Here is a 20932-nt window from a genome sequence, read left to right as displayed (position 1 = left end):
ATTGTAATGCATTGGTGTAATGGAGAATTAGATATTGTTTGTTTTTTTGGCACTTGGTGTAAATTCAAAAGAAAATGTGCAATCAAAATGTCTGTTGATACACGAATTAAGATGAAAGTTCTCAAGTAAATTACTTGATCTCGTGAGACTTAGAAGTGATACCTAAAATATTCAGTCTCTACTAAGATCTTCAGCTTAGTCATGTGACATCTTTGATTTTCACCAAAGTGAGTCTGGGATAAACACAACGGTGTCAGCACTTAATTTGTGACACTGACTATGAGCTGTAATATTCCTTTAAACATGTTGGGAAGTGTTCTTTTGAGTGCTGGGAGCAGCTACTAGAACTGGTTATTTTCAGTCATGTTTATTCTGATACACACCACAGTAATTGTCTTTGACAGAACATCATCTAAATAACATTACATTTATAAATAAAACGTCAGCTATACAAATGTGTCCCTCTTTGTAAAACAAACATCACTTGCATCTCAGCATAAATTCATTGTAGAAGCTGCTAAAATCACAGAATGACACATTTTCTCTTTCTTTCTGTTTTATATGTTTGCAAAATTTATTTACCATATTCTACTGCACCTGGCACATCATAGTAATTCCCCAAGGGCTAAAGTATTTTATGCACTTTTAGAAACATTGACTTTACAATTCTCAGTTGTTAATGTAATCCACACAAATTTCTTTTTGTTGAGCTCTGTGAACTAACCACAGAACGTTCTGATCTCGTTTTCCGATTGAAATGTATATATGTTGTGAGTAGAATTGCCAGTGGTCAAGTTGGGATTGTCTCTGCAAGGTCATTTTTTTTGTTTTGAATGTGTCTATCCTGGGATATTATATTTGTTAAATTGGACAGTTAGAGTGGATACATTTTGCTCTATTGATTTTCTTTAATGAATATATCAAAGTCTAAGGTAGGCAGTTGCTTGGTGGAGAAGTATTTAAGCAGAATATGGAATACAATTTTAGTGCTGATATTTTGCTAATTGGTAATATGGGGTAATAATGCAAATGCAAGAACTACTCAACTGACACAAGCTTTTTAGCAGAATGAATCAGAATGTACATAGGGTATTATGACGAATCCATATAAGGTTTAATTCTTGTGATTCTTTGAATTTAAAAAGTGTGTAGCAGTTAATTAGGTAAATATTTTAGGTACAAGGAGACAGTTGTATTGTTGTAGGTGGTTTTGTTGTTTACTTAAATTAAAGTGATAGATGACAAGAACGTGTTTATTTTTGAACAGTTTATATTGTTTACTTCCATTCTGCCATTATCCTAAATACACTGTTGCCAGAGAAAATATTGCAGTTCACTAGTGATATCAAACCACTGGATTGGTAACAGCTATTGAAAATTCTGACATTTGCTAATATCATTTTGTTGTGAAGCCAGTTTATTTATGGGAGAGAAATTTCTGACATAAACTTCAGTTCCAGCTAAGTCACTTTGCACTGTTTTCAGTTTGGTTTCCACCAGATAACTTACAGGAGAATTGTTAGTTAGATTTTTACCAAATTTAGTACATGTATGTACCTTTATATTGACACTTGAGTTTGATTTCCAGTATTCCAGAGCCTCATTCAATGTCCTCCTGATGTTGGTTTATGCAGCATAACTTTACAACTTTCATTTGGTATGTGACTTTATATTGTTGGGACCGTGAATGAGTTCAATTTCAAGCATTCAATAACATTTACAGGCATTATTCTCTCACCTGTCTGCGGCGGTTCGAGTCTAGGATTCAGCCAATGTGGGTATGTGAGAAAGCTTGCCAATAGCTTCTTGTGGGTCGGTGGTTCTTTCCGGGTTTTTCCCGGGTTCTTTCTTCACCATTAATACTGGCCGCCATGTATAGCCTATCGTGTGCTGAAAAATGGCGTTAAGCCCCAAAACAACAACAACAACAACCTTCAGATTGCCAATCCTCTGGACTTTGATTGATAGAGCAAATGCTTTACCAAAGATTGTTGGATTTCAGCTGGAATTGGCAGGTACCTTTATAACGGGACCTTGTATAAGTTTAATTTCCAGCTTTCCACATCATCAGATAAAAGTATTATGGCTGCTGATGTCCAAATCTCTGTGAAGTCCTGCAGAGAAAATTGTAGAGAGCATGGCCCATTGCAATGTACCCATCACTAATAGCACTAATTACCTGATTACTGGTGATAAATCAATGATAGACTTGATTTAAGTATAAGTTTTTAATAAAAGTTTAAAATTATTTACATCTGGGGTTTTTGTTATTTTGTTTTTGTGTTTTCAGGGTCTTCCAGCACGTAATGAGAATGGAGAACATAATGTAGCCAGGAGGATTGTAGATGATGATGAGGACGAGGATGAGGAAACTTTATTAGGTATTCATCTTGTTTGTTCTTAGTTATTGGTAAGAGTACTAGAAATGTATAGTATAAAATCCGAAAATTGGACACTGTTGGTGTTTGTACCAAAGTCTTTGGTCATTTAATGGAGGCTGCCTTTTATTATTTGTACTAGAATGGCTTTATTAAAAGTAAAATGCTATGAAATCTGGATGGTAAGCACATATTTGACAATAAGCATATACCAAAAAGCAGTGCATGTGTGTCTGTATCACACACAGTCAAGTCAAAGTCTTATACTGCACCCTTCTGAAAACATTATATTCTGTATTCTTTTAGCATGACTAATTATCTCCCAAAATTTATGCCTAAAGCAGTGGACACAGTATCCACTCTTAATCTGTCAGACAAGCTTTCGTTTCCATTGTATAACTTGAAAGCTGTTTGAGATTAAAGGATGAAACTTGGTATAGTAATACTTCATCTGAATATGTGTCACGTACCTCGTTGGATGTCCTATATTCAAAGTTAGGGCTTGATTGTTTTCAGTTTTTTATCACTACTGTGCTCTGTAACTTTCAAGCCCCCTAAAATTTAGGAAATAAATTTGGTATACTTAAACATCATCATTGGAAGGTGTGTCACATGCCACATGTGGGTCCTGTGTTGAAGATTAAGGTCATGGTTTATATTTTATATCTTCAATTGCATTTTTAATTCAGCTTTGTAACATTTGATCAGTTTTGGTTTAAGGGATGAAAATTGACATCTGTATACATTCTTAGAAGGTGTGTTCCCAGCCATATTGGGGATCATATCTTCAAGATCAGGGTCACGACTTAATATTTTAAGTTTTCTGTCACACTTTCTCTGGTCTGTAACTTTGGAGCACTTTGAGATTAATTGATAAAGCTTGGTATTCTTGTGCATCATCAGTATTTGTCTTATCATCCTGATCAAGGTCACAGGTCAGAATTTAAACTTCCCAGCACATGTTTCTTTCCAATTAGTAAACTTTAGGGCTGAAACTTGGTATCCTTGTACTTTATCGTTTGAAAGTCTTGCTGAAGCTTTCCATCACATTTTATATAATTTAAGAGCCATTTGAAATTAAGTGATGAAACCTGGTATACTTGTACATTATGATCAGACCGGTTTATCCCTACAATTTTGGCACAGTTTATACACATTTTGGCCTCAAAATAGGTCCAACACACTGGTCTAACATTTTGCATATTCCATCACAAATGTTTAAGAAGAAGGTTTAAAAGAACTATGCATTTTTTTCCAGCTAACAATATCAGAAGTGCGACTAGCAAAATGCAAGCTTGCATGTGTTAATTTCTAGCCATGTTGTCATTGTTACTTCTCCTGAACAGATAGGCATATTGTAGTGAGGTTTTACTAAAAGATGGAAGGAAAATGGTTCTGATATGATGTCTAAAGTGGCTGCTACAGTGGTTATCACAAAAATTTGGTTATGATTATTCCTGAAGGGGCTCACTGCTCTGGGGGCTAGTGGTTAGAGTGTTCACCTTGGATGCGGGAGGTCGTGAGTTTGATCACCGGCCGAGTCATTCCAAAGGCTTATGAAAATGGTACTAACAGCTGCCTCGCTTGATGCTCAGCATTAAGAGGTTAGTGTTAGGACTGGTTGGCCTTGTGTCAGGATAATGTGACTGGGTGGGACATCATGCTACATGTCTGCAGCATGATGCCCCAGTGCTAGACATCACTATAAACTGTCACACTGCAGACATCGTAGCAATATGACTGAAAAATTGTTAAAGCTACATAAAAAATCCAAATCACACACACTCCTGAAGGGGCTTCAGGTGTTTTAGTGGTCTAAAGTGCTCACCTTTACCGATCACTGCCATCTCACCTCTGTCCACTTGGGTTCGGATTTCAATCTCGGCTAGTATGGGATTGTGAGAAAACTTGCTAATGGCTTCCCTGGGGTTGGTGGCTCATACCATGATTTTCTCGGGTTTTCCTCCACCAGTTATATTAGCTGCCATTTATAATCATGTGCTGAAAATGGTTTTAAACCCCAATAGCAAACAACTATTCCTGAATGAATTTTATTTTTTACCTGTATTTTATAAGTTTTTTAGGTACCTTTGACATATTTTTCACATCTTGGCATACATCTATGCTACATTAATGTAATGTGGATGATATTTCTTTGGATATTGTACTTTTGGAAATTGAACATGATCTAAGCACGCTGCTAACTAAAATGACTGCTCCCATGTGCTAAAAAAGAATCAGCCTGAATTAGTCTAAAGTGCACTATCCATAGCAGCTGTTAAAATAGGAAAAATGAATTTTGCCAGACTAGGCAATACCAGCTTCTGAAAGTTCAATGAATGAATTACCAAATATATAAAATGAAGAAGAAAAAAAGTTGTCGGCTCTTTTTTTTATACAATTTACCTCTGAAGTTCAGGAAGTGAAAATGACCAAGTGGAGCTAACACTTTTTTGGAAAGGTGCATATCTGAAGTAAGGCCAAGCTGTATACTCTATAACCCATATTACACCCATCAATCATACACCAAAAAAAAGGGAAGTAAAGGTTCTTTAAACTATACATAAGATATACAAGGTTTTAAACAGGATATTTTGATGTGGACTCTAGGGGAAAATGTATTTCTGCATCAGTATGAAGACTTTTTTTAAAAAAAGCTGCTAGTTTGGGAGTATTTATGGTTTTTGTTTTCACAAAATATGTTCATGGAATTCAAGGTTTAGGAATTGGACAGATAGATTAACCATCTATTTTCATTGGTTCTTGATTGTTACTGGCTCTGTACAGTATGTAAAGTCTCACACAGAGATGCAGTATGATTGTATAGTTTTTTCTTTCTTTTAACAAAATGGCCCAGGGTGACCAAGTGTTCTAAGAGCTTACCTTTACCAATCACTGCCATTTCACCTCTGTCCACATGGGTTCAAGTCTCGGATTTGGTCGATATGACAAAGCTACCAGTAGCTTCCCGTGGGTTGGTGGTTCTTACTGGGGTTTTACCCGGTTCTTCCTCCACCAGTTATACTGGCTGCCATGTATAGCCTATCTTGTGCTGACAAATGGCATTAAACCAAAACAACAACAAAATGTCCCGACAGGCTGCCTTGATTATAAAAAATATTGACTAGATTCCTGATAAAGATGCTGACGGTTTGGCATCACTGGTATCAAAGAGATACATAATTTTGACATGATATCTATTGTTGAGGTTGCTAACGAATGTTATTAACAGATTTATGTAACAGTTTTCCAGATTCAAGGTAGAAAGTTTTTTTAAAACTGTAACTGTATTCATGTAGTGTAATGAGTATTTTGTGTATTTACTGATAGAGCCATTAAGTACCAGTTATTTAACATTTTACCTTGACCTCCCAATTTTTATATCACTTTGCCCTATTTAAACAGGAGAGAGAAGTCATTTTGCTGAGTCCGGCATGAACACTGGTACTGTTTGTGGCAGATCACATACACATTGATTTTTTAAATATATATTCATGTTTTAAAAAAACTTCAAACTGCATAGGCTCAATTCAGTTTTTGCATAATGTGCTTAGTGAACTGAGTCAGTGTTACAAGTAATCTGTATAACAAAAACAAATATCCTGATCTGCTGGCACATTATGCGACAGCAGACCATGTTCAATGTTTGCAGGACAACCCAACCTGTAAGTAAGTGTGAATGGTATATGTAAAGGACCAGTGTTTAATTCCAGGTGTGCTTCCAAAGGATATTACACCACTTCAGGATATCTGCAGATTGTCTCAAGGCTGTATTCTCCTCTTGTACCTCAAGCAGCAGTTGAAAGATTTGTATGGATTCACAGACAGGTATTCCATCCCAACGTATTTTGTATGTTGTCTTGCACAATTTCTAGCAGAAAACATGTTTACTTTACAGCTTTCCTCTATTATAACACGTGTGATTATAACATGATTACAGATATAGCAAGGTAGTATTGTGGAGCTCATTACCCAAAACCATACTAATGTTTAACAATAATGTTCATTTCCTGTGCAAAACACATCATTAGCAAGTTTTGATATTGTCCACTATACCACAGTTCATATTATGCTATTCTCATATCACCATTCCATATACATCACGGTTCTCAGTACGACGTTCAGTATAGAACATGGTCAGTGATAATAAACCCCAGCTGCCATATTATAATGATGGAGAGTTGTACTACTTTTGAAACACTGTTTGATCTTATAGCAACTGTACATGATACATAATTATTTCAAACATGCTTTATTCTTTTTATATGTTACTTGCAAGGACAGTCTCATATGTTTAGAAATTTTCACGTTACAAAGATTTTTAAAAAATTATATTTTACAGTGGATAAAATGTAAGTGTAGTAGCAGATAATTTGGAATTAATTAACATTAATATTATCATTTTTATTTAAGACAACACTGGCTGATTTAATTAATATGATCATTTTATATGCAAAAAAATATGTTTATGAATGTAGATTTAAGAGAGACAGGTCAGTTTTATCTCATTTGAGAAAGATTGTTGCTTTTAATTTTAACTTAGAAAAATATACTGTTGGTATATATTATAAATTGGAAATGTGACAGTAGATGTTTATTGTACAAAGTTAAAGCATTCATAGAGTATTTTATATACTCTTGATTCAGGTCTTTGAATTTCCCAATGACTTCTGCCAAAATTGTTGACACTGGGGAGCAAAATTGTTTTCAGGTGTAGATTATCTGTCAGAAAAGATCAAAGCTGATACATATTATTAGGTAAACTGTTATCTGTAACATTATAAATATAAATTTACCCACCCTACCCCAAATTACTATATTATGAGATGTTGACATATTTAAGATCAAGGAATATATAGTATTGAGAAAACATATTTGAGCAACGTCTCTAAAATGCTTATTCGGAAAAATTGACATGATGTGCATAGCCATGTAAATGTTTAAGGCAGTGTTAAGATGGGAAAATGTCCCTAGGGCACATGAGGTTAAAACAGTATTTCACATGTGAGTGGACACAGATTAGGTCAAAGAATAAGCTAATCTTAAGTCTTTATCTCATAAATAAAAGTGCCAGCTCATCAGGTAACTTAGTAATAACTACTTACCATTTAAGAAAGATCATGTTTAACTGCTTTTATTCTTTTTGTTATTTATGATGTTCATTTGTATAATCCATAGTTTTTGTTTTTGTTTCTTTTCTTTTTTTTTGTTGGTTTTTTAAATATCCAGGCTTTATTAATCAGGCAAGCAACCTCACCTTTGATGATATGCCAGCTGTAAAAATCAGATTCACTCATTTGATTTTCAGAGGAGAAAAATAATTCCATACATTTAAGTAGCCATGGCTGTCATTTGTCTTCATCTGCATATCAAAATGTTCGAACAACCAGCTAAGCATTGTAGGTTTGATTAGTCTGATGAAAGAGTATGAATCGGTGCCAAATCCTGTGTTGAAGAAATCAGAAGAATTTGGCCTCAGATCATTTTGAATTACATGGAGTATTCTTGTTCCTTAAATGTTTGTTGAGACGAAGTTTGTAAGTTGTGTAGAACAAATTTATTCATGCAACCAGTTAAGAATTTAGGGAGCAAAGCCAAATTAAGGTGGTAGGAGACCCTGGAGCAAGTTCAGAAGCAGGACACCACCATTTCAAATTGTAAGGGGCTTGGAGCAGCTGCACCATTTGCTCCACATTTGTTAAGGAATATTTTACATGTTTGAAGAAAAATACTGCTTTCTTAATTTTAATTAATCTTAAATACACAAGTCAGTTTCCTCATAAGTACACATTCTTCCTCTCTTAGCTTCTTTTCTTTCATCTTGCAATGACACAAAATTGTTTAGAACTGCCTTCATATTTTTGTCTTGAAGATAGATGGTTAAAATGCAGGTCCAATATTTAATGTATTATATGTAGGTGACATTTATCTTTAAAACAAAAAAAATGTACACAATTACCTAACTTTCTGTCAAACTTCTAAATTATCTAATATTTTTGCTTCAAGGTAAGTTGTTCTAGAATAAGGCATTAAAAACTACCACACTACTGACAGTGTCTAGCAATACTGTTTAGTATAACATGAAGGAATGGCTTTGTGCAGGCTGTAACTACTACATTACTATAACTGCTGACATCCAAAACTTGCACTGTGGAGTGAATCTTGTGATGAATATGTGTCACATGCCAAAGCTGTCAGTGTGAACAGCTTTCATTGAAATTGTGCACTGAACATTTTCAGGAAATATCCATTACCTTCTCACCTATTGCCATAAAACTTGTACTTCTGTTGCATCTTGGGAAAATGTTTCTTGCTCTAAAGCTGAGTCAGTGTGACCCACTTTGCATTATGTATTGAACACTGAGTTACTATGACCTACTTGGCACTGTTTATTAACAGCACCTAAAAAAAAGAATGGGGGCTCAGATGTGAATACTTGTTTAACCTATTAACTCGCACTGTATTTTTATCTTGTGATAATGGTGTGTGATGCTCCAAAACTAGTTGCTGTACTTCACAACTTTTGTTTTGCACCCATCAGGAGCAGATTTTTTTATGTTGTGATGTCTGGACATCCTTCTTTTACTAGTTTCATTTGCACAGTGATTCTAATTCTTCGCCATTTACAGTTAGCCTTGCACTTGGGGTTAGGAAGAAATCTATTGATCTGCTCAGGTGACCTAAGTGGTTAGGTATCTGCCTCGGATGCAGAAAGTTGCAGGTTTGAACCCTGGCCAAGTCATACCAAAGACTTGCAAAAAAATGGTGCTTGCAGCTGCTTCAGTTGACACTCAGCATTAAGAAGTTAATGTTGGGACTTACTTAATGTGACCATCTTTTTAAGGTTTATTTAACAATGCATTTAAATATACTTGTGCCCCATAACAGGGGTTCTGTGTGGACTCTCTTTTTTTTTTAATAATAACTCTATTTGCTAATAAAGTTTGATTATGTATAACAGGTTTAGAATACCATTAATGTGACTGCCCCTTTCTGCAGTCTGGGTTGGGGCTTTTTACTAGGATGATTGAAAATATAATTACTGTTAATTTAATGTTTTTGGTGTTTTTTTTTTCGTTATAGTAAAATCCAGAATTACTCCCCCACAGAGGCAGCCAAAGTCTATGACAAACCTTTGACAAGAAAGAATCTTGTGAAATTCAACCCTGAACGTGTGTTAGATTTCCTGCAAGAGGGTGAACCAGAAGACCCAAATTCTGAGGAAGCAAGGAGGAAATTGGTCAAAGGCTATTTAGAGGCAAGTCATATTATAGTAGAAAAAAAATACAAATAGAATAATATGGATTTTTTTCTACTAAATAAATTTTAAAGTAGTCAAACCTGTGCATAAGAACCATTTGGTGGAATAGAAAGTTGGATGTGGTCATTATGGATAGGTGGTCTGTATATGCAGGTATACTGTTATGATTAATGTATAGATGCTGAAGACAGTAAATATAATTCCTTTTGAAGGAGAACGTTATTAATTGGGTCTAGAAGTTGCCCAAGGGACATTTGATCATGGGTGAAGTACTTAAAGTTTTGATGTGTGCATCATAAGGTTGTTACATTGTTGCTTAATTATGTTAAAGAATCTGCAGCTATAAAAAAGGTACATGTCAGGTCAGGTTGGGCCTGCTACCATAACAGTAGACAGTACTATCTGTGACTGTTCACTCTGAGTGGACACCTAAATCTGGCTTCCTCAGGAAGTCCTCTCTGAAGGAGACCCGGGTGGCCTAGTGGTCAGAAGTGGTTGACGTTACTGATCAGTGCCATCTCACTTCTGTCCATGTGGATATAAGTCTTATTCTTGGCCATTGTGGGTATGTGGGAAAGCTTGTCAATAGCTTCCCGTGGGTCAGTGGTTCATGCCAGGAATTTTCTGGGTTATTCTCCATTAATTATACTGGCTGCTATTTATAACCTATCTTGCACTCAGAAAGGGCATTAAACCCAAAACAAAAAGATCTAGAAGTAGAAAATCTTTGAACAGCTTTTTGTCAGAAATGTCTAAACAGAATTTGCCCAGAATTGATAGCACCCAGGAAAAAAGGTAATTCAAATGTATGCAAGTTGTTTATTGTTGTTGGCTGGACTTCGCTTGCGAATATTTAGGAAGGGGGATGTCCATGTCTGTTGCATGCGTGCTGGTGGCTGATGAGCCCAATATGCGACAGGCACATCCATCCACAGAGGCTGCAGGGAAATGTCTGGGTTGTAGTGGGTGCTGCCTAAGATTCCTGGTTTTTTTCTTTGCCATCGTTTTTCCTCCAACATGGCCCATCTGTTTTGTTCAAAAATGGCAGTGGCCCAGTGAACTGTATGTCACCAGCTTTCATGGTCAGCAGCCTGTGATGCCCATTGGTGGTGATCGATGCCACAGGTGGTGAGAGCCTTTTCAAGGAGTCTTTATATATCTTTCAAGGTGCCTCTTTTATCATGGTGGACAGCTCACCATACAGTGCGATCTTTGACAGGCGATGATCCTCCATCCTGGACACATGCCCTGCCCAGCGTCACTGTATCTTCATGAGCGTGGTCTCAATGCTGGTGATCCCTGCTTGTTTGAGGACTTCAGTGTTGGTGATGAAGTCACTCCAGAGGATGGTGCCGAGGCAGCGCTGATGGAAGCATTCAAGGAGGTTGCATCTGTAGGTGACCCAGGATTCAGTGCTATATAGGAGGGTGGTCAGTACGACAGATCTGTAGAAGCTGATCTTTGTATCTCTTGAGACTGGCATTGTACCACACTCGTTTACAGAGTCTGCTGAAGGTGATGTTTGCCTTGGCCAGTCTGTTTATTTCTTCATCGATCTTGGCATCAGAGGACATCACACAACCCAAGTAGGTGAACTGTTGGATTACGTTCATCTCTGTCTGGTCATTGAAGATGCTTGGTGGCCGGCACTCTTCACTGGGAGCAGGCTGGTGAAGTACCTCAGTTTTCTTTAGGCTGACCTCAAGACAAAAGAGCTGGCAAGGTTCTGCAAAGCAGGATGTTATGTGATGTAAGGTGGCTTCCATGTGGGCAACAAGGGCGGTGTCATCTGCAAAGAGAAGTTCTCTAATCAGTTTTTGCAAGGTCTTGGTGTGGGCCTGAAGTTGCCTTAAGTTGAAGAGGTTGCCATCGGTACGAAATCGGATATAGATGCCGTCATTGTCATCAGGGTGTTCTGTTGCTTTTTGGATCATCATGCAGAAGAAGATTGAGAACAGTATGGGGGCTAAAATGCAGCAATGTTTAACACCATTTATAATGGGTAAGGCCTGTGACAGGTTGTTATTGTTTCTGTCCTGACCAAGCTGGTCTTCATGTAGTTGGATGACCCTGGTAAGGAATATTGGAGGACAGCCAAGCTTTTCAAGGATTTTCCACAGTCCATTTCTGCTCACCATGTCAAATGCCTTCGTCAGGTCCACAAATGTAATGTACAGTCCTTTGTTTTGTTCTTGACATTTCTCCTGGATCTGTCTCGGGATGAACACCATGTTAGTTATGCCCCTATTGACTCTGAAGCCACATTGACTCTCTGGAGCGTGTTCTTATGCAATGGTTGGCATTCGTCTGTTCAGTAACACTCTAGCAAGGATTTTTGCCTGCAATGGAGAGCAGAGTTATCCCACAGTAGTTTGAGCAGTCAGTTTTTTCCCCCTTGTTTTTGTACAAGGTCATGATTGCATCTTGGAGGTCTTGTGGAAGTTTCTTCAGCTGTTCTATGGCTTTTACAGTCTCTTGCAGTGTGGGTGCCTCATCGAGTTCCATCTTTGGTGGCTGTTGTGGGATGTGATCAATAGCTGTCTCCTGGACTGTACGGCTACTGCTAAAGAGGGTGTGTAAGTGCTCTGACCAGCAGTTAAGGATAGATTCCCTGCCAGTGAGTAGCTCTTGGCCATCTGCACTCCTTAGGGGGCTTTGTATTTGGAAGGAAGGACCATACACTGCTTTCAATGGTTCATAGAACCCATTTGAGTCACCAGTGTCAGCATACAGCTGGGTTCATTCTGCAAGCTCTGTCCACCATTCATTTTGTCTCGGATTCTTCACTGGAGGGAACTGCAAATAAGGTGGAAGGCTGCTTTCTTCTGTGAACAGGAAGGTTGAGCAAGGTGGGCTTGGTACGCTGATCTCTTTTTGGCAATCGGTTCTTGGATTTCTTGGTTGTTTTCAACTAACCAGTTTTTTTTTTTTCTTTTAGTGGTGAATCCATGGATTTCTTCTGAGGTTTGCAGAATGGCAGCCTTGATGTGATTCCACATCTCTTCCAGAGGTAGATCTGGTGCCAAGTTAGGTTCTTCAAGTCTGAACTGCAGGCTCTCTTAAAAATCTGCCTGGATGTCTTCAGATAACAGGTTTTTGATCTGGAGCTTCCTTCTCAGGGTACCTCCTTGTTGTCAGGGCCTGTGCTTGAAGTGGAAGTCGAGCTTGCATTTGACAAAACAATGATCTGTGTGGCACTCTGCACTGGGCATCACTCTGGTATGAAGGACATCTTTTAAGTCCCTTTGGCGTACTATGATGTAATCGATTAGGTGCCAATGTTTTGATCTAGGATGCATCTAGGTCATTTTCAGGCTGTTTTTTTAGCAGGAATACGGTGTTTGTGATGGTGAGCTGTAATTCTGCACAAAATGTCATTGCAGCCACCCATGCCATGTTTCCCAAGAACGGCTTTCCAGGTTTCTGATTCAACCCACTATGGCACTGAAATCTCCGTGGATGATTATTTTGTCACTCTATCTGACACTCTTGAGAAGTCTGCGCAGGTCAGTGTAGAATTTATCCTTTTCAGAAGGATCTGCTGGAGCATATGCACTAAAAGTGGCATGTTGTTGGTTCCCTAATGGGAGACGCCTGGATATGATGCAGTCGGTGTGACCAGTGGGAAGGTTTGTTAACTTGGTGATGACTGAGTCATTGACCATGAAACAGACTCCTGAAAGTTGTTTTTCAGTCTTTGGTTTTCCTGACCAGTACAAGGTGTTGCCAGCGCCTTTTTCTCTAAGACTTCCCTCCTCTGAAAGGCGGACTTTGCTATGTGCAGCAATGTCAACACCAAGGCGAGCGAGTTCATGTGTGATTCAGGCAGAGCGTCATTCTAGTTTGTTGCTGTTAGTTGAGTCTAGCATTGTTCTGATGTTCCAACAAGCCGGTTTTTGTCTTCTCCCAAAATGTAAGGCAGGTGGGGCATGCCTTGTTTTTTTTCTGTTATGTTTTGACCGCATTGGAAGATGCCTGTTGGCTGTGGAGATGAGCTTTGGTTAGGCCACCTTTTCTAGGCCCCTCTACATGCGGAGCAAGTAGTGCTGTCCCTAGAAAAGGCTGCTTGGTCACTCAGGCTGCTGCCGGGTGATGGTGTTCATCTCTAGTTCTACACCTGACAGCTAAAGGCCTGAGTCGCCTGCATGCAGGATTGGAACTGCAGTTCCCAGTGACATCTTTCACCTGCCGTTTTTGCCCCTTTCCCGTCGCTGCAGGGCTTGATAGAGTCGAACGTAAACAGTAGACAGTTCCTTCATGCCTGCACATTGGAGCTTTTAGGTGGAGTGCAGTCTGCACAAACTGGCCCCACCCTTTAAACTTGGGGTTCATCTGCCAAGGCACAGCTATGGTGACAGCGAGGTCCGCAGACCATAGGTTTTATATCGGAATTTCCCTCGTCTAGGCAGATGACCAACCATGGCTGAAGAGATCTGCCTTCCCTGCTATTTCGAACCATAGCTGGTCGGCCACAGCTGTAATCCACTAATACATAATGGTGCAAGTAATGCCAATATTAACCACCCAGTTTGGCCACCATTTCTACACACACATAAAAAGCTTTCACACCTGAAAACCACTCTTCAGATATTTGGCAACTTTTACAGAAAGCATCCTAGTTGAAAGACCTTTTAAGTTTATGCAAATGATTCTGAGCCATTATCAGATATAGGCACCATAACTAAAAATAGAGGAAAACATTGAAAGAAAAGTTGATCTAAAACATCTGATTTGAACAACTTTGGCATAAAGGCTTTTTGGTATTGTACAGATATCATCAAATATGGATGGAGAAAAACATTGCAACAATTGTTTTCACAATGTATGCAGAAAACAGCATTGGAAGAAATTTCTACTGCTCATAGACCAGAAGTGATTTTGAGATGACTGTTGTCTACCATCTGTCGTTCATCCATTAACCAAACATTGGTTATCACCACTCTTCTAAACTCTTTGGAGGATTGCCATGAAACTTTAGAGACATTAATCACAGGGTCTAGTTGGTCCTAAATCAAAATTAAGCTGCACTTTCATCCACTTTGGCTACCAATTAACCATCTTGAAAATGCTGTTACATATGAATCTCAGCATCTGGATTTTTTTTTACTAATGATTATCCATTTGAAAATAAGAATAATGCCTATCTGACATCCATAATGGTGAAGTTGTAGCCTTGAAAATCTTTTCATCACTACTCATGAATGAGAATTATATCAGCATTGGGTTTTCAGAGGAAGCCTTTCTATGGCATCCAATTGAACCTAAATCATGTTTTGTTTTTCTAGACTGATGGCAGAGCATCAGACAGAAAATGTCATAAAATCACATCTTCCTTTTAGAGTATGTGGAATCTGCAGTGATACAGTGATTATCATTTCTGACATGTGACAAGAAGGATGCAGGTTTTAAAAAATTCTGCCATTCCAAGCCATGTCGATCACCATGTTGTGTTTGTCAAGACATTTTACTTCCAGTCAGTCAGCACACACTTAGAGCATTAAACTATTAAATTAGTTATTACTAAGCCATTCATTTCACTTTCAGTTCAAAGATCTGATGTTGAGTATTGATCCTCCTGATGAGGATGAAAGTGATGAAACTAAGAGCACAGGGCATCATACCCCAACCCCGGGGCGTGCAAAGCCAGAAGTAGGGGCTTCAGGGGACAATACCATTTCCATAGAGGATGGAGAAAATGATGATGTGGTTGTTTTGGAAATGGCCAGTGGTGGTGATGTAGATACTGTAAATAATACTGAGGTAATTTATTAGTTTGGTGATATTTTTCAGAAAGAGACACTACTTTTAAAAAAGTTGCAATAACTGATAGTGATGCTTTTGTAAGAAGCCTGTTTATGAAGATGCATACAACATTCTCCGATTGCAATCTGTATAGAAGATGATAATATGCATCACATAGTTTTATATCTGAAGATGAAGTCCATGTGTGCTTTTGAAAAAAGGTGATGTTTTTGCATCCTCCAAATTTAAGTTCTCCCCTATTAATACTATTGCTTGGAATGAATATTAATAATTATTTTAGGTCATTGTTTAATAAATTCAGACATTTATATTCATTTATGCTGCTTGTATGAGTATAAATAATTAATTTTCACTTTTCACACACTGATGTCCGTTTTAGGCTTCTTTTTCTATTCTATATAGTCTATATTTAATTTTATCATCACCAGTTTTCAGTATCAGTGTTGATCAGAATGCATAATTTTTACTATGTTTTCTGAATCAGTTTGTTTTGTTTTCATAGGATGCAGCAGTGAAGACACCTTCAAGATCACATCATCATCACCATCATACACTTTCTTCTCATAAAAAAAGGACTCAAGGTAGCAGGCCTCTTAAGCTACCAGGGGCCTCGACCCCTCATAATCCACAGCCAAAAAGCAAAACACCATCCACCAAGAAGAAAAAACCTAAGCGTCGGAAACATTATGGAAGTGATAGTGAGGATGATTCAGATGATGACCCGGATTTTGTTTTGTGATATTTCCATTCAGAAGTGTTGTTTTTCAAAGTGGATGGGCAGGGTTTTTTTGTGGGGGGTGGGGTTTGGAGATTTTTTGGAATAATTTTAAAGGTTACATAAGACAGTTCCATGTTTTACATTGTAAATACCCATTGAACGATTTAGCATGTCATGTTAATTTCAAAAGATGTTATTTTTTAAAAAAAACAATAAATGGCTTGCAATTTGCCTTGTGTCAGACAGATTTCAACATTTGAATCTTACTCATAGGTTACATATTACATGTATAAAAAATATCCTATGCCATTCTCAAACTCATTCTCAGATGTCATGGAGTTCATGCAGTATTTATTTGTATCAAATTTTTATAATCATGGATTTCCACTATCATTGTAGTCATTCATTAATGTGATGTTTTCATTCCCATAATAAATTGGCAAAATTGGTGACGAAATGACTATTACAAATTGAATTGTCAATTGACATAATAAAATTATGTCAAATACCATTTATGTCTTGGACTATTTTTAGAATTCCCTTCATCTTAGGTTGATGCATTTTGCAACAGAAGTGACAACAAAGATAAAGTCATTGTAAGTATCTTCTTTGTTACCAATCCACCACTTCTCTTAATGTGGTCAACATAGGAAGAAAAATCAAGGCCTGTTATTATAATGTTTCATAGACTGAAGAAGGAGAATGCATTTAAACATTTTGTTAGCACACTTATCCTTGAGGCAGTGATCTTGTGGCTACACCTCCATCAACACTCTGGAGGCTTAGGTTTTATTTCTGAACAGCTTTAGATCAGACCGTGTTTATCAGCCTATATCATCCACTAAGATGTTAACTGCTGTGATTTCAGCTTGTTTCTGTGGAAAATTTCAGAAAACATGAAGCATAGCAATTTATCACGCTGAGAAGTTTTTCTTAGCAATGAAGTTATTAAGTATTGTGAAATTTCATCAGCCTTTGCTTCCAAGCAATCAGGGAAAAAGTCAGGAGAAAGAATAGTTTTTTTTTCCAGAATGGGAAAAGTTCTTGAAATGTGCAAATTAATCAAAATTGGGAAAATCCCATGAATTTTCAGCCACCACGTGAGCACACACATTCAGAAGAAAAATAAGTAATTGAGTTGCAACTGAACAGAATGGAAGTTAAATTTATAGAGTTCTTACTGTCATTTTTTTGTTGAAGTTTAATAACTCTTTAGTCAGTTGAGATACAATTGCTGCACTAGAATTTGTCTAGGTGAAGTACACTTGCCAGTCTAACATCTTAATGTGTCAATATGGCATGTAATATCAATGGGTATAAGAGTAAAATAATAAAGATTTTCTTCCACATTTTCCCTTTTGATCTGCAAAATCAATGAAAATGTTTTGTGATAAATCTTCACTTGTTACTTGGTAGTTTGCACTGGGGAATCAGAACTGAGCATTATTGTTAGCAGTCAGCCGTCCAACTTGCTCTTGGAATTAAATTTCTCTCAGACCTTGCTAAATGCATAATGATGATTACAGCAATAAAAGTTTTAGACTTGGTCCTTAGAATTGGGAATTTTTATCATCAAACAAGTATTTTGGGGGAATTTTTAAAATCTGTCCCTCATAGTTTCTTTGCAGTTTATTTTCAGATGTCCCATTTTAGAAGAATAAAAGTTAATATTTTAATGGTTTTGTGTGGAGTCTAAACCAAAATTAGTTACAAAAGTTTGTTCTTGGTTTGTAGAGAACTTGTTTTAAATAGTATAAGTAGATGTTGTGTTCTTATTTTTAAAAAGGGCTTTTTTAATTTGTCTCCTATATAAATTTGTTCTGCATTATAATAATTCTGTTTGTTACTTACAGGTGTTATTGGAGTAATGGTGACCTATGATCAAATGGCACCATTAGTTTCAGCTCAAATCAAAGTTCTGTTTTAAAGGATATAAATCTTTTCAGCATGTTTACTAAGTAGATGTCAGCAAACTGTTACAAACACTATTCCTTTTACAATGCAAAAATGATGATATAGAATGTCAAAAGAAACATGATTTGATTCATTAAAAGTACAGGAGTAGTCATTTAGCATTTTGTGCCAGACCTTGTGACTGTAGGCATATCTTGGCAAATGAATCTCAATCAATGTGTTGAATTTAAGCAATTTTAAGCACACAATGTGTGTATATTGATTATTCCTCTATGTACTGTCAACTGTCAAAACATGTAGTCAAAAAAGAAATTAAAATTAATGAAATAAACATGTATCCATTGCTATGAAATTGGAGGAGCTGTCCTCTTTTCAGCTTTTCGACAATGCATATATTTTAAAGAATCTAAAAACTTTCTTTAAATGTGATTAGGCAAAGCAGGTGCCTTAGAATCTGTCATATCGTCTAAACAAAGTTTACATTACCTTGTATTGATTTAAAGACATTCCCCTACCACCACAACCACATATGCCCCCATTCATTTCAGTGCAGTGCATGATTAATCAAAGAGGGAGGTGTAACTATAGAAAAAGAAGTTTTATGTTCTTTGTTAATTTGGTGATCATAAATACTAGCAATTGCTGTCTACAAAATTCCTATCAAAAATTCATGTATAATCCATGAAAAGCAAGTGAAAAATTTAACTTGCATTGCCCAGTCTGAAGCAGATTATGACTCTGGGAATGTCTAGGCCCAATACTAATAAAAATAATTATTGTATTCAGTACTTCCTCATCCAGACAAATTCTGGGAATTTCAAGTGGCCCCAGTAATTAAAACAAAAATATCAACCAACTTCTGAGGCAATTTTCAGTGCAGAGGCCTATACTCGGATTGACCTTGACAATGACTGCATTAAAATACTATATATAGACAGATTACATTCAAAGTAGATGTTAGGGAACCAGCTAGACATAAGTGGAATAAAAATTATTCCTATTATCCCAGTGAATGATGTTTAAAAATCAAAATTTAAGGACAAAATTTGTGACGTTTACAAAACTTAAGCCTGGTACTGTAATTTGTAATAATTTGTAGGTATAATGGCTTTTTCACCTTTAGTCTCCTCTGTAAATCGCTCCAGTGGCCTAGTAGTTAGAACGACCGCCTCAGATGCAGGAGGTCGTGGGTTTTGATTCCATGCTGAGTCATACCAAAGACTTACAAAAATGGTACTGACAGCTGCCTCGCCTGGCACACAGCATTAAGAGGTTAGTGTTAGGACTGGTCGGCCTGGTGTCAGGATAATGTGACTGGGTGGGACATCATGCTACATGTCTGTGGCATGATGCCCCAGTGCTAGACATCACTATAAACTGCCACACTGAATAATTGTTAAAGCTGCGTTAAAAATCCAATCAAATAAACACATCACAGTGTATATATTTGTTATGGGCATTTTGTCTAAATTTTTAAAGAACCCTTGCTTAAAAGACTTTTTTTCATACCAATATAAGCAGTTCAGCAGAGTAAAGCTAACATTTTTATTTTGATGGAAATTTATATAAATCTCAATTGTTATACTTGTTTCTAATTTTACATCTAGTGTTTTGGTACATGATCAGATATTATTGGAGTCTCAAAATTTATTTTAAAAATGCACTTTTTTGTTTATTTAAAATGCTTTTTATTAGGTTCAGTAAGGGCCATCGGGGGGGGGGGGGAGAAAAAAGCTGGAAACACCGTGGAAATTTTTTGTTTTAAAAACCATGGGAACCTGGCAATTCATGTAGACTTCATGGGTACAGAGGGGATCAGCTATGGTAGAAACAAGCTACATGCATAATTGTAGGAGATTTGCCATAGCTGTTAATGTTAGTCCAGCTTCAAGTTTTCAGAGGGTAAATTATAATGACACAAAATTTTATCTAAATACTGAGCAGACAACTGTCATTGTAAACAGGTCTGCTTCAAGATCATGGATGACTTTGATTAAAAGGTACATGTCATTTCAATTCTAGTAACTGCATTAAACTGATTAAAAATCCACTACTAACCAGTAGGCACAGGAACTTTGAAAACTAGCTAATTAGCTCATTGTGTTACATTATGCAATTTCAATTGTACCTGGATATAATAAATACAAGTTTGTTAAATGAAAATACCTGCAGTATAAAATACAAAACCTGGAAACTTTTACTAGCAGTAATACATCACCTGTCACTTTTGCCTTGCTGACCTTTCTGGAGTTGTGATTACCCATGTCCACATTTGAGAATTCCATCCTCTTAGATGGAAAGTTCCAGGAAGTCTAGAACTAGAAAGAATACAGACCTAGTCTGTCCTCCATGTGATGGGCCCCTGAACAGTTGTTGCCCTCCTTTTCTATGGAGGTCATCTTAAATTATTTAAATTATTGCCTTTTTCCAATGTCCAAGATGTAATCAGACATCCATACATGTTTTTCCATATTATTAGAGTGATTAAAACCCTAATCCTTTGTGTATCTAGCTAGCCTAAGCACTTTTGACTCTTAATGAGTCTTTTTCAAAGGCAAATACAAAACATAGACAAGACCAGAGGCGTAGCTGGGGGGGGGGGGCAGGGGGGGTACATATGTTTCCGGGCGCCAAAATGAGGCTTACAACGTTACATTATAATAAGTAAACAAGGGTAATATTCAAAAATATGATTAAACGGGGAGGGTGCTGGGGCGCCAGTTTTATAGTTTGTCCCCGGGCGCAAAATATCATAGCTACGCCTCTGGACAAGACAAACAAAAAAAACAGACAAACCATTGTCTTTTTAAAACTTTACATGACTATGGCTTGTTGCGGATGCTGAAAAATATTTTATATTGACCTAGAAATCGATGAGCCATAGCGTCATCTGTTATT

General features: G+C 37.1%; 1 protein-coding gene across 1 annotated transcript in view; it reads left to right on the top strand.

Annotated features, from left to right (window-relative positions):
- The window catches only part of LOC149806649 (nipped-B-like protein), a 183346-nt gene extending 166715 nt beyond the window's left edge, over nt 1-16631 (top strand). Inside the window, exons 48-52 of the mRNA XM_089956155.1 lie at nt 2291-2381; nt 6092-6206; nt 9462-9636; nt 15184-15399; nt 15905-16631. Coding sequence (XP_089812281.1) covers nt 2291-2381; nt 6092-6206; nt 9462-9636; nt 15184-15399; nt 15905-16141 — 834 coding nt within the window. The 3' untranslated portion in view covers nt 16142-16631. The remainder of the gene's footprint in view (nt 1-2290; nt 2382-6091; nt 6207-9461; nt 9637-15183; nt 15400-15904) is intronic.
- The last annotated feature ends 4301 nt before the right edge of the window (nt 16632-20932 follow it).

The sequence above is a fragment of the Sinohyriopsis cumingii genome, chromosome 1 (assembly GCF_028554795.1).
Source record: "Sinohyriopsis cumingii isolate HCF-2022 chromosome 1, ASM2855479v2, whole genome shotgun sequence".
Classification (NCBI taxonomy): Eukaryota; Metazoa; Mollusca; class Bivalvia; order Unionida; family Unionidae; genus Sinohyriopsis; species Sinohyriopsis cumingii.
This window is presented reverse-complemented; position numbering and strand designations above follow the sequence as displayed.